We start from the raw sequence: 13,404 nt of genomic DNA on the forward strand, positions 1-13,404 counted from the left end.
CCCTGCTCGGGGGTCACCTGACCGTAGAGTGGGCTAGAAATGGCGTCTTACTTGATTGCTGGTGAGCGGCTAGTGCGTGCTTTGGCCCCTGGCGGGGAGCTGGAGCGAGAGCAGCTGCCACGGAAGCTGCGGGCAGAGCTTGAGGCTGCGTTGGGGAAGAAGCACAAGGGCGGTGATGGCTCTAGTGGCCCCACACGCCTGGTTTCCTTCCGCCTGGTCCGAGATCTGCACCAGCACCTGAGAGAAAGGGGTGAGGCCCGTTCTCCAGTTCGGAGTCGCCTCCTTTTTTTCCAGAGTCTGTTCCTTCTTGAGGTCTTTTTCCCACATCTAGCATCTTTATTCATCTCTCTTTCGCTCGCGAAACGGTCATCGAGCCAACCCAAGAGTCGCCTCATAAATCCTAAGGCAACTTACTCCCTTTCCAACTTCCATGGGAGTTTCTTATGGATTACAGAATTTATTGGTGCAATTTCTGCTTTCCTGAGAGTCGCCACTTCACTTCCAGGCCCAAGTAGGCCCACCTGATCCTTCAGGAAGTCCAAGTTCTAACCCAGTACCACCTCACAGGTTCAGTTTCTTCCTTTTAAGCCACATCAGAAACCAACTAAGCATAGTGCGTTTGTCCTGTTTGGGAATCTGTATTTCTTCCCATCTCAAAAGCAAAAGTAGTCAAATCTGATTTTTTTTTGTGTGTGATAGGATGATAGAAAGCTGTGTTGAAAAATCTGAACTGGGAGAAGCAAATGAGTTCTAGTCCTAGCTCTGTCGCTGACTCCCATTGGAGAAATCATTTCCTTGGGCCTCAGATCCCTTAAGGGTAAAGGGAGGAAACAGGACATACTGGCATGTGAGGTCTTTTGCCAGAATTAGCATAGCCCACCGAGAAGTGCAAAGGGTAGACTGCTTAACTGTTAGAACTAAAAAGGACTTTAGAGATCCTCTAGTACAGTGTCCTCTGAGTATTCACTAAGACTTAAACCTATTCAGGGCAGTTCTATCATGGCCACCGAAATGACTTAACCTAAAGGCAAATGTAAATCGCTTGCTTACATGTTAGCTGTGACATTGCCAGGATAATTGAGAGTTGACAGTTAAACTCAGCTGTGCAGCACTAAGAGATGATTATGTGGAATTCTCTTACATTCTTCCTAATTGAAAATGATTCTGGAGATGAACTAGTATAGGAATGCTCGTGTTTTATTTTAGTCAAAAGACTAGAAAGACCTTCTCTGATCTTAATGCTTTGACTTTAGCTCTATGGATCATTATGTTTGTGGAAATCTTTTCTTTGCAGATTCCATACTATACCTTCATGAGCTCCTAGAAGGCAGTGAAATCTATCTCCCAGAGGTGGTGAAGCCCCCTAGGGTATGTAAGGGATATATTTGTGAGAGTGGGTGTTGGCTGAGTTGAGCTTATTTGTGATACATCCAGATTTATAGGTCAACTTTTGGGTTCAAAAATTTGTCTTTTAAATCCTTGGGAGCTGAGGAGGGGGGAACCAGATATTGTCCTCCATGTTTGACAGCTTAGAAAACATCCATAAAAAACAGTTTCCAAAGGAGTGGAGGCAGAACTGGTACATGGATCTCCTGTACCCTTAGCGGTACTTTGCCCCCTGAAACCAATGATTGTGACATGCTTTCTAGCAAGCTGGGAATATCATCCTTCTCATTTTATTTTCCTGCCTTAGAACCCAGAGCTAGTTGCCCGTTTGGAGAAAATTAAGATACAGCTGGCCAATGAGGAATATAAGCGGATCACCCGCAATGTCACCTGTCAGGTAAGGGCCTGTTCTTCAATACATGGACTTAGTAGCCCTGGAAAGCAGGGCCCTGCACTGGGAAGAGGCACAGAGGAAAGAAACAACACAGAATGGTTCATATACTAAGGACCAAAGATGCTCTGTGTTACATGCAAACCAAATATAATTCCCAATTCATTCCCTGAGACTCTGGGCTTAGATGGTGTCTGATTCTTACAAGTTGTAGAGGTAGGAATGAGCATTGGAGCCTTTCTTCTGACAGGGCTCCCTACTGTTCTCTGCATTCTCCTGCCCTGGAGCAGTAGAGGGGTAGATGAATACTGGGAGCCTATGTCCTTTCTTTGAAATGCTTAATCTGTGGTACAAAAAAGAATCCAGCTGGTCACAGACGAAGGAATCCATGGAGCCCGGCCAGGCGTGGCTCAGCAGTTGAGCATCAACCTAGTACCCAGGATATTGAGGTTCTATTCCCAGTCAGGGCACATGCCCAGGTTGCGGGCTTGATCCCCAGTCAGGGGCATGCAGGAGGCAGCCGATCAATGACGACACCTCTCATCGTTGATGTTTCAACTCTCTCTCTCCCTCTTCCTTCCTCTCTGAAATATATATATATATGTATAAAATCCATGGAGAAGAAAGAGGTAATGTTTTGGGGAATAAAAAGGTCTGAGCCCAGACTAACATATGGATACTCTCTGGGCTGCCTCTGAGCTGCTTCTGTTCTGAAGTCATTTGCTTTTGCTTTTTCCCAGGATTCAAGGCATGGTGGGATTCTAAGTGACCTGGGCAAGGAAGGTGAGATACTAGGATGTCACATGCTAAAGTCTGTTCCTGCAAGGGATTAATCATGGCACTTCTTCCCATCCCAGTGTTCTGGGGTTAAGCCTGAGCTATTCAGGTTTGCTGTTTAAGGGAAACCCAGTTGATGGGGGAGGCAGCTATGAGACAAGAAGGCCTCCTGGAGGATGCTGACCTAAAGGTTTCTTTCCTGCATTCCTCCTCAAAGTGAGGTCAGTGAAGGCTCTGGTCATCAGCATCTTCAACTTCATTGTCACGGTGGCAGCTGCCTTTGTCTGCACTTACCTTGGAAGCCAGTATGTCTTCACAGAAATGGCCTCGGTGAGTAGGCACTGGGCAGAATAGGGGGCTCCAGGTGGGGGCGTTAGTGGGAAAGGGAGATGTATGTGAAAATGCCTTGCATAGGTTAGGTGTTGAACAAATATTTATACACTAAAAAAGAGGAGCGTTTGAGCTTTTGAGTAGTCTTAGAGGAGCATTTGAGCTTTTGAGTAGTCTTGTGGGTAGATAATAAGCTCAAGAGAATTAAGATCCTCTTTTCTTCCCTTTCCTCCAGCTTATGGGCTGGGTTGGGGTCCTCTTCATCCTTATTAGAGGTGTTGGAGGCTGCAGAGTTGGTGGCTGGCCTCCATCCCCTGAGCCTGGTTCTCTCCCTCCCCAGCGGATACTGGCTGCGTTGATCGTCGCCTCTGTAGTGGGTCTAGCCGAGCTATATGTCATGGTGCGGGTGATGGAAGGCGAGTTGGGAGAGATATAACCGGTGCTTCATCATCAAAACCTGGAGACAGTTTGGAGGGGCTCCAGGCTCCCAGCTGCCAATCACCGACTCTCAGTCAACCCATCAGGTTCTTTGTGTTCAGGGCCATGCCAAGGCTACCTGCTGTTTCTGTGGAGAGTCTCATCCTCTGTCATTTCCCAGAGGGGGCAGCAGAGGAGACTCAGACAACTGAAAAGAACTGGTCTGCCAGTACCTTCTCCTTCTCCTGATGGCTCTCTGCCTTCTCCAGTCCATTCTGGGCACTGCTGGGGCTGGGGTTTTCCATTGAGAGTGAATGGAGTCCGGGCCTTCCCATACTGCCTGAACTTGCCCAAGTGCACATATCAGTCATCGTTCTTGTTCCACACATCCTTGATGCTGACCTGTAACTTAGTTCTGAAGCCGCCAAGAAAACAGAATGGATTCCCTTTCTCCACGTTATGCTGGAAGAGGAACTGATAGAGGACGTCAGGGAAGAGGAAGAGGAAGGTGGGTTGGTACAGAATGGTGGGAGTGGAAGTAAGGCAGCTACCTTTGTGGGATCTTTGTTTCTACTTTTGCCCTCTCCCTTCTGCTTGCCTTTCTCAGGTTCTCTGTGTGCTTCCTTCTGCCTCTCTACCATCCACCAGCCCTCCTTAAACTTCCCACCTTCTCTGCACCCTTTGCTCTGTCTCCAAAAATGAAAACAATTCAGGTAGCAAAACAGTGTATCTGCTTTTAATTGCAAAATCCCTTTACTTGTTTGTGTTTGTGGGGAGAGTATGCCTCAACTAGTAAAGGGAGGGACAGGGGCAATTTTCAGATTTAATTATATATATAAATATGAATAAACATACACATTAATGTGTATACCTAATATATACATTATGAATATGTATACATGTTTTTATACATGAGCCTAATACAGGATGTTTTATGTGGGTTCTCAGACATGTCTGGGTAGATGCAAAAAATAGTATGTAAATGCTCACAGTTGACTAATTGTCTTATGTAGTTGCTTTTGGTCTTTATCACAATCTTGGAGGTTGGAAAAGGAAATGGTCTTAGGCCCCTTTTCCAGAAGACAAAACTGAGGGTAAGAGAGATCAAACGACCTACTCTGATCCTTCCTGTGTTAAATGGAGCCAAAGACTCCTAGATGGTCCTGAAGTCTCTGTGTAATGTTAAATTTCCAGAACTTAGATTGGTGGTGTGATGATAGAATCTGTGTAAGGCACAATAAATATTTATTACATTCAGTGTGCTTTTATTTCCAATCCGTGACAATACAAGAGCCCAAAGACTTTTACAGTTCTGAGAATTGTGCAGGGTCTGCTCCTAATGGTAGGCTCCATCTTTCCATTTGTTCACTGCATGAGCTCTGGTGCCCCCCTCCCCGGCGCTCTTCTGTTCTTAGAAATTATACACTCATTGGCTGAGTAGACATTCCCTCTACAGTGTTTGCCTGTTTCTTAATACATAGCAAGTAGAGCCTATCACGGCAGTATTCTATATAAGAATATATATGTAAAATATATATATATATAAGAAATATATCTATATAAGAAATACAGAAGGGTTTTGGCCCTTCTGTTCACCATAGATCACTTTGTTGAGAAAACTTAGGATTTCTGTTGTTGGTTGGCAGAAATGAAAGCTGAGGGGGGAAAATGTAGGTGGCATTTTACAGTGTTTCTAGCAACCTAAACTGTTTTAAGATTAAGTTTTTAAAGCTTTGTGGAGATTCCTGGCTCCGCTTACCTGTGCTGAACTCTGTGGGCCAGGGTACCCGCATATCCTTAAGCTTTCACATCCCCCAGGTACCTGCATTCAGGTTGGAAGACTTCCAGATTTTAGCTAAAGAGCAGGCCTCCTCAGATAGCTTCTGACTCAGGGTGTCTTCTCATGATGAGATTGGGGTCATTCCACACACACCCCTTTCATTAGAACGTGGTCATTACCTCATTCCAGCTGACTCACAAGCCAAAGGCTTCTGTGGCATTGAGCACTTACTGAAACCTCCTTTATGGCCCAAGTACTGTGCTAGCTTCTGGGGATAGAGAGGTAAACAGCCTAGTTCCTGCCAAGGAAATGGCCACTGTGCAAGGTAGTTTCTCTCTATAAGGGCACAGTTAGAAATAGGAATTGGTGGCCTGTCCTGCAGTTCTCATCACAGAAAAGGGAACTTGCTGCTCTCAGTCAGTCACTTCCTCTGTCTCACCAGACCATGCTTTCTCTGGTGCAGTCTTGGTCCAGGGCTTCCTGGGGAGAAATGGGAGTGCTCAACAGGAGGCCAGAGGAACAGGAAGTTTGGGCCCTTCCAAGTTTCTCATGACCTGCTGTATAGAGAGGGAATGGGAACTAGTGTTGTGTTGAGAGCTTTTACAACACATAACACACGTGAAGCCCTTCACCTACATTATTGCTCTCATTTCCAAAATGGAGAGGAGACAAGTATCATCCCCATTTTCAGGCTCATAGATTCAGAGAGTTGCAAGGTTACGTGGCAAAGCCAGGATTTGCATCTGATTGCAGACTCCATGCTTTCCTCCCTGAAGCAGAGCAGCTCCAGAAGAGGAGGCGGCAGGATTGTCCTGGGACCAGTGGGATCAGGAGCAAGAGTTGCCAGCAGAGGTTCCCACCTCCCCAGGGTCTCAGCAAGAGCCCTAAGGCCTTCAGTTAACTGTCTCAACTATTCCCAGCAGAAGCTGGGGTAATACCTCCCACCCAGAATCTGTGTGGAACTTGACCCATTTAGGGATTTGGTAATGGAGCTAAATTTCAAAAGCAAATGGCCCTCTCATCCCCATTCATTTGCATCACACAACAATCCAGATTAAGGTACAGAGTTTGGGTTTTATTTGGAGATTAGTTGGTATTACAGATGACAGTGATACCGAAACCCAATGCTGCCATGCACACACCACCCTACCACATCCTAAATCTGTCAGGCTCTCTCCACAGCCCCAGGTCAGAGGGCAGCCAATCTGATCTTTATGAAAATTAAATCAGTGTAAGCTCCAAGCTCCTATTTCTACTTTATTACTTTAATATCCCTTCATCTTCAGATCCATGATTCTGATTAATTTGTCCAGGTGGTAGGAGGTCAGAAGAGACCCTCAACTATGAAAGGGTTGTTCCCTTGCAGTCTAGAATTAGGATTAGCACACTGTAATATCCTAGCTCACTTAGTAGTTAGGTGCTGGCTTGAAGATGAGGGGCAGCTGCACATTCTTTAGAGGGAGGAGGTGCCTTTGGCTCGGATGAGAAGAGTTCGGGACCAGGCATGGCAGGAGAGGTGGAAAACATAGCCCCACACCTTACCCCTCTGAAGGTACCTCCTGCCGAGATATTGGGCATATGCCCCAGGAGGTACAGATTGCTGGGTAGCAGAAGCCAGGCTCCACTTACTCCATAGGACCCACATCTAGGCTGGCCTGGAAGATGGTGGAAGGGAGGGGTCCCTGAGCTAAACATTCTTCCCATAAGAAAACACCCTTGTGTAAAAGAAGGGGGTGTGGATCCACTTCTGATGTGTTCAGTCCTAAGGGGCAGGTGGGCTACAGGAGTTAGAGGTGGGGGTTTACAAGTTCTCAACCTATATTAGGAGTGGCCCAGGTTGGTGACAATGGCCGAGGTATAAATGAGGTCAGACAGGCTGCCCAGTGAGGTCTGAGAAGTAACTTGCTCTGAAGAAAGGTGGACCCCTGAAGCCCCAGCTGACCCCCATGGAGCTACAGCTTTAGCCCCCACCTGGCCCTGCCCTGGACCCAAGTCAGGAGCTGGACAGGAGGCATGTTGACACCCTGAGGTGCACTGAGGTGTGCTGTTGGAGAGTGGAAGTTGGCCTAGTATTTGGGGCTCCTGAGGCTGCTGGAGGGTATCTGGAAGAGAACAGGGTCTCTGGGGGGGCTCAGGCCTGGGGCTTAGGCCTCCTGGCTTCCTGTTCTTGATTCTTGATTCTCTTGGCCCGCCGGTTCTGGAACCACACCTGGTAAGAGCGGAGGAAGAAGTGTTCTCTTCTGGTCCCAGTACCCCCTCCCCTGGCACAGGGAAAGCAGGACTTAGAGGCAGGATACTCAGAAGGAGCTGTGGGTCAAGCCCAGAAGCTGGCTGTGCAAGAGTACCCCCACCCTGAGAGGGGGTCACAGCTCACCTGTATCTTAGCCTCAGGAATGCAGGTGACCTGGGCCAGATGCTCACGGGTGCCAATGTCAGGGTAGGGCCATGCCGCAAACACCCGCTCCAACTCCAACAGCTGCCCTCTGCTGAAGGTGGTGCGCTTTCTCCGGTGGGGACCCAGCCCACTGGCATAGCCTGTGGGCCGGGTTGGGGGTCAGTCCAGGACTCCAATAGCCTCTACACCAACCTCAAAGCCCCCAACAGACCCTGAAGCATCTGCTCCCTGCCCAAATTTCCCCCATCACACCCTCCCCACATCCTCCCCCCGCCCACTCTTCCCACCAGATCACCTGTTGGCGATGCATCCGCAGGGTTAGCCATGGAGCTGGCAGAGAGTGAGGAGCCAGAGGGCCATGCTGAGGCTGTGCCCACACGGGACTCCTCCGTTAGGGGTTTTATCCTGCTCAGAGAGCTAGCTGGCCCCGCCTCCAGGAGGGGAGAGGTTTATCATCTAGCTCGAGGAGAGACAAGTGGCCGGGGCACTGATGGGGCTTGGCAGGGTATAGGTGGGGCAAATGTTTTGGGCCCCCTGCTCCTCCAGGGCTTCACAAAGGAAGCTGGTCCTAGCTCTCCTCCTTGAATGGCAAACTGTGGCAGCCTGTGTCTGAAATCCTGTTACTTCCTGAAAATTCTCCCAGGACTCATTCCAGGAAGCCAAAGAGATCCCTCTCTCCAATGCTCCCAGTGCTTCAGCTGCCCCTCTGGAGCACTCAGCCTGGTGCTGGCTGCCTTCAGGGGAGAGTGGGTGGAGTCCTGTGCCACAACTGAGGACTAGGCTTCTGAGGCTGGACAGGGTGCGGAGGATGACGGGACAGCAGATGAGCTGGAGCCACCCACCCTCAGCAGGGCTGGGAGCAGCTCTCGCTACTAGATCTCCCTCAGATCTGCTTTAGAGCTTTACCTCCATCTAACCCTTTCTCTCTGGTCCCTTGAAAGCCCAGGTGGGCTTCATAGAGTCCAGGAACCTGAAACCAGAGGAGGTTCCACAGGTACAATTGAGGGGTTTTAAGTAAGCTATTTGTAGCCTGGCTGGTGTGGCTCAGTGGTTGAGCATCGACCCATGAACTGAGGTCACTGGCTTGATTCCCAGTCAGGGCACTTGCCCCGGTTGCCAGCTGGATGCCCAGTAGGAGGTGCACAGGAGGAAGACGATTGATGTTTCTCTCTCATCAATGTTCTATCTATCCCTCTCCCTTTCTTTCTCTAAAAATCAATAAATAAAACATTTTTTAAAAATAGAAATGTTTGTATTTATATTGTATTCGTCCTTAAAAGTCTTCTGGGCCACTTTCTAAGAGAAGTAGGTACATTTGAATTTCCTTTGAGACCCTGCCTTCCCTCTCCTAACCTCAGTGCCCTGCACCTCAGACCCAAGACAGAGTCCTCAAAGAAAGGGGTCACTGGGAGAGCACAGTGACCAGTTCCCTAGGGACTCAGGTGTCTGAGATAACCACATTTCAGGCTCAGAATGGCCAGAAAACAGAGCCAGAACCCCATCCCCTCTACCCCTTCACCCCTGCTCTGTCCTCCAAGACCCCAGAGGTCAACTCCAAGAGGTAAAGCAAGCCCAGGGCTGAAGGGATGTTTGGTGACTCCTGTCATCATCAGAGGGGCTCAGGCTCCTGCTTAGGTCAGGAGGAGGGGCTAGCACTCATGAGGCGTTCCCCAGCCCATAGCTTTTATGGTTCCAGTAAAGGGCCTGAGCCTGCCCGGCTGGCCTGGTGTGTCTCAGCGGTTGAGCATCAACCTAGGATCCAGACAATCAGGGTTCGATTCCGGGTCAGGGCACATGCCGGGTTGCGGGCTCAATCCCCAGTCGAGGGCATGCGGGAGGTAGCCAATCAATGACTCTCATCATTGATGTCTCTCTCCCTCTCTCTCCTTTCCTTTCTCTGAAATCAATAAAGATACACTAAAAAAAAAAAAAAAAAAAAGGGCCTGAGCCCAACATGGGCTGGACACACAGTGAGGCTCTTCTCTGTCCCCTCTCCCAAGCCATCCTAACAGCTCAGCTTCCCCTCTTTCACCCAGGCAGATTCCTCCCTCCTGCCTGTCTACCCCAGTCAGGACAGTAATCTTAAACTCATGGCCAAGGGATCTTTATTGAGCTGGGAGGAGGAAGCTGAAGGAGGGAGCAGCGGAGGGCCCAGCTATATGGGCTCAGACTCCTACAGGTGACCAGGGGCTGGGCAGTCCAACCAGTACTGGGCAATGTTTCGTGGGTAGGGAGGGCTCACAGTGTCCACTCGCCGGTTGCGAAGGTTGACTCGGTAGTACTTGTCTGAAAGAGAGGTTGGGAGAGAGTGTGTGAGACCCGGTCTTGCCCTGCCCACTGCTGCCCTGAGAAGCCCGGGTCTCTCCTGGAAGGATAAGTGAACATCACAGTGCAGGCAAGGACTCCGCCTGGCTCTCTGGAGTCACTGCTCAAGGGCTGAGTTCAGCTCATGGGAACTAGAAAGAACAGGGAGGACGACTGTTAACCCAGCTGCAGGGGTGGCAGGGGCTCCCACCTCCTGAGAAGAAGTAGACGCTCTGGTCAGGCTCGCATTTGGGAGGCAGAAGCCAGTCCAAGTCGTAGTTATAGTTGTCAGTTCCCAGGCCACTCTCCTCGCTGGAGAACAAGGACAGCCAGATCGAACGGGATTTCCGGGTCTGGCTGTGGCCACGGGCGGGTGCAGGGCGTGACCGGTAGCGTTTGCGGCTGCGGCGCTTAGAGTTAGCGGGGTGCGCAAACTTAGCGCTCTCGGTTAAGGGGGAGACGGGAGCTGAGCCTGCGACGTAGATCCGGCCAGCCATGGCTGCGTCCACTTGCTCCGGCAAACCAGGCCAGTCCTCGCTGATGGAACGAGGCTCTCCGGCACCACCTGTGGCAGGGGAGGGGTTAATGGGGAGCCTTGAGAGCCTGGACCCTGCTCCCAGCGGGGGGGCAGTTCAGCGGGTGCTTTGCCCAAGGACACAGCAAGCTAGCGGCTGAGCCCAGCACCCTTGCCTTCTGACTCCCTGTTTAATGCCCTTTCCCCTGGCCTCCCTCCACCATATCAACCCCAGCCCCTCCTTCTGCTGGTTGTGCCCTTGGCTGTGCTAGGCAAAGTCCAAGATGTGGGGTCCAGGTGGAGGCAAGCCTCCCCGCAAAGGTCAAAACAGATGCAAAGTCTGGCCTGAGCAAACAGCTTTGGATCGATAGCTCTACAATCACAGCCCCCTCTGGCCAGCCCAGCCCTCCCCCGGCCCCGGGGATCCCAGCCCTCTTGAAGAGAAAACAAGAGCTGCCCTCCCTCCATACCCAAGGATCTGCCCCAGAAAAACTCAAAGACGTCCCTCCAGCTGTCCCGTTGCAGCATGACAAAGTGTCCAAACACGGCTGACAGGGAGCTGCCTTCGCACTCCTCCTGACTGGGCTGTTGCTGGAATTCGTACACCCAGTACTGTTTCCCTGCAGAGGGGTGGGCATGAGCAAGGCTGGGAAGCCCAGAGGCTGTTAAAGTGTTGAAGTTAGGAGCTCCAGGCCCCGGCAGGGCAAGCACGGGGTTGGGGGTGGGGGGGGACATGACACACAAACACACACACATCATCTAGGCCTATCCTCAGTGGAGTGTGGGAAAAAAACTGAGACTGCTCCACTGCCTGAGTACCCCCAGCTCCTCCACCCCCTTAGTACCCTTGAAGAAGTAGGCCCTTTCCCGTCCACTGTAGCTGTGACTTGGGAGGGCGAAGGCCGCATCCAAGTTGTCCGGAATGCCCGTGAAGCCTTCAGAGATGTCCCGAGGGTAATCGGGGTCCAGGACACCATCCTCAAAGCGCCAGTACTGACTACCCTAAAGGGCAGGAAAGGAGGAGGGAGGTGAGGAGGTGGCAGGCTGGGCACAGAGGCAGAGTCCCCCATCCAAGGCAGCAGTCTCAGTTCTAGACCTGTCACCCAGGACCTGGAACCTTGGGCTTCCCTGTCCTCACAGAGCCCCAGCCAGGGACCACAGGCTAAGATTCAGCCTCCTTGCTGACCCTGCCCAACAACAGCACAACAGCCCTCAACTCCTGCCTGGATACCTTCAACCCTGATCCACAGCCCCTGGGCGTGGCACCTTGAAGAGGTAGGTCTTCCCCTGACAGTTGATGCGGGTGAAGGCAGCATCAATGGGGCCCTCTATACCCCAGACGTCTCGGATGAGCTTGGGGTACCCAGGCCTCACTGCCTTTTCATCCAGCTCATAGCAGTACTGCCCTAGAGCGGAGGAGGCTGTGTGAGGGAGGGGATGTTCCTAGGGCAGACCTCCCACTCCCAAGATCTGCCCCTGGAGTCACCTCGGAAGGCAAAGAGGGAACCATTCTTGAGGTCAGTGAAGGCATCAAAGGGCTTCCCACTGCACAGCGCCTCTGCTGAGGATTCGAAGATCCCTTGATCGGTACTCTCAGGCCATGAGACCCCCTGTTCTGATTCTGGGGTCTCTCCCACATGGTCCAGATGAGCGGTGTGCTGAGGAATCCTTTCAGATGGGGCCTGCAGGTTAGGGTTGAGGTGGGTGTTCTCTGGCTGTGGGGGGACAGTGGTGCTTACGTGATCAAAGCCCCAGTAGTCATCTTCTGGCATAGTGAACACATCCCCTCGAGTCACTGCGGACAGGGTGGGTGGTGTGAGTCTCCAGCTGCAGAGGGGACCCCAGGCCCACCCATCCATTCTGAACGCACCTTGGGGCTTGCACTCAGCCTGGTAGTCAGCACAGCAGCTGTCGTAGTAAGAGCAGAGATCGTCACACTGACACTTCTTTCCGGCATTGAAGCCCTCAGTGCAGCGGTCCTTGCATGACTCTGTGGGGAGGGGGTGTCAGTTGGCACAGCCAAGCCCAGACCACCCTTGCCCACCCTACATTGGCCTAACTGGCCACCAACACCCTCCTGCACCTTGATCAGCCAGAACAACCCAGGCCAGCAGGGTCAGCATCAGAAGGGGCCTAGGGGGTGCCATGGCAGGGCCTCTAGCCATGAGCCTGGCGTACTGGGTTCTGTGCTCTTTGCTCTGATGCCTGAGACAGAGAGGGAGAGGCGGGACAGAAAGGGAGGGGATCAGAGAAAAGGAGTGAGCTGCCTTCCCTGACGCTGTTTGTTCAACCTCCCGCCCAGCCTCCAGTGCCCTGACCCCCAGAGATTGCTGTAGCCCAGGGTCACATACCTGAAAGAAGAGCCTGGGAGAGCTGCAAACAGGATCCTTGCCAAGGTCAGGGTCATCTCTAAAAGGAAATAGTACAGTGCATCTGAAAGGCAGAAAGAAGGCCTCCACCACTTACTGGCTGTGTGACCTTGGGCAAACTGCTTCACCTGCCTTAGTTTTCTTTTTGGTAAAATGAGACCAACAATATTTGCCTTATGGGGTGTTGGGAGAATACATGAGTTAAGCAGACAAAATGCCCAGTGCCTAGAGTAGCCCCAACTTCAGTCTCCATAAATGGTATTGATCCATGATCTGTTTGATCAGGCACATCCTGGCTGTGTGGCTCATCCACTCATTGTGTATTTAGGGCAGTGAAAGGGGGAGGGTAGGAGGAATGCTGGTAAGCACCCTGGGGAAATCTTTTAACCATAAAAGAACAAAGTTTTGTTTCTGGGTTCATCTCTTGGGTGCATTGATTTCCCCAAGCTGGTATTCACAACACAGAAAATTGAGTGAACGTTAACCCTTTGGACTGGATTTGATTCCTGAGTTTTCTACTAAGTTACTGCTCCTGAGCAGGCCACTTCCTGTCCCCGCCCTCAAGAGTGGTCTGGTTCCCCACACTTTAAGACTCTTGTGAGAAGTAGGATCCCTTTACCCAGAAAATGCCCACTAGCACAGAACGCCTGACTTTGTCCCTACTTTCAGGGGTCCACAGAACTCCTGAAGCCCTCCCACCACCTGGAGTAAGTGATCCTCAGAGTTTCCAGCTGATTTTTT

The 13,404-nt window shown here is 51.1% G+C and overlaps 3 protein-coding genes across 4 annotated transcripts; 1 reads left to right on the forward strand and 2 right to left on the reverse strand.

The window, feature by feature from the left end:
- Nucleotide 1: 1 nt before the first annotated feature.
- VMA12 (vacuolar ATPase assembly factor VMA12) lies at nt 2-4,558 on the forward strand. Of its 2 annotated transcripts, XR_014000484.1 has the most exons (7): nt 12-250; nt 1,295-1,368; nt 1,694-1,783; nt 2,518-2,560; nt 2,772-2,884; nt 3,225-3,809; nt 3,909-4,558. XR_014000484.1 is itself a non-coding variant. In XM_081161375.1 (6 exons), the coding sequence occupies exons 1-6, from the start codon at nt 40-42 to the stop codon at nt 3,318-3,320; spliced, it is 627 nt and encodes a 208-aa protein (XP_081017501.1). In that variant the 5' UTR covers nt 2-39; the 3' UTR covers nt 3,321-4,558. The 2 variants fall into 2 exon arrangements, 1 of the variants encoding a protein (XP_081017501.1); XM_081161375.1 differs by having other exon boundaries at nt 2-250; nt 3,225-4,558.
- A 2,325-nt stretch (nt 4,559-6,883) lies between these two features.
- SEBOX (SEBOX homeobox) lies at nt 6,884-9,083 on the reverse strand (the record flags this gene model as incomplete). The annotated part of the gene is given in 5 exon segments (XM_081162032.1): nt 6,884-7,253; nt 7,255-7,290; nt 7,456-7,616; nt 8,383-8,446; nt 8,988-9,083. Coding segments are annotated over 5 exon segments (708 nt in total). The 3' UTR covers nt 6,884-6,902.
- A 481-nt stretch (nt 9,084-9,564) lies between these two features.
- Nucleotides 9,565-12,499, reverse strand: VTN (vitronectin). The gene is made up of 8 exons (XM_081161241.1): nt 12,378-12,499; nt 12,165-12,284; nt 11,781-12,089; nt 11,561-11,700; nt 11,140-11,296; nt 10,765-10,914; nt 9,992-10,345; nt 9,565-9,762 (listed from the first exon to the last, which is right to left on the reverse strand). Exons 1-8 carry the CDS (start codon nt 12,457-12,459, stop codon nt 9,650-9,652), a joined length of 1,425 nt encoding a protein of 474 aa, XP_081017367.1. The 5' UTR covers nt 12,460-12,499; the 3' UTR covers nt 9,565-9,649.
- Between the last annotated feature and the right edge of the window lie 905 nt (nt 12,500-13,404).

The sequence above is a fragment of the Miniopterus schreibersii genome (genome assembly GCF_964146895.1).
Source record: "Miniopterus schreibersii genome assembly, chromosome: 16".
NCBI classification, from domain to species: Eukaryota; Metazoa; Chordata; class Mammalia; order Chiroptera; family Miniopteridae; genus Miniopterus; species Miniopterus schreibersii.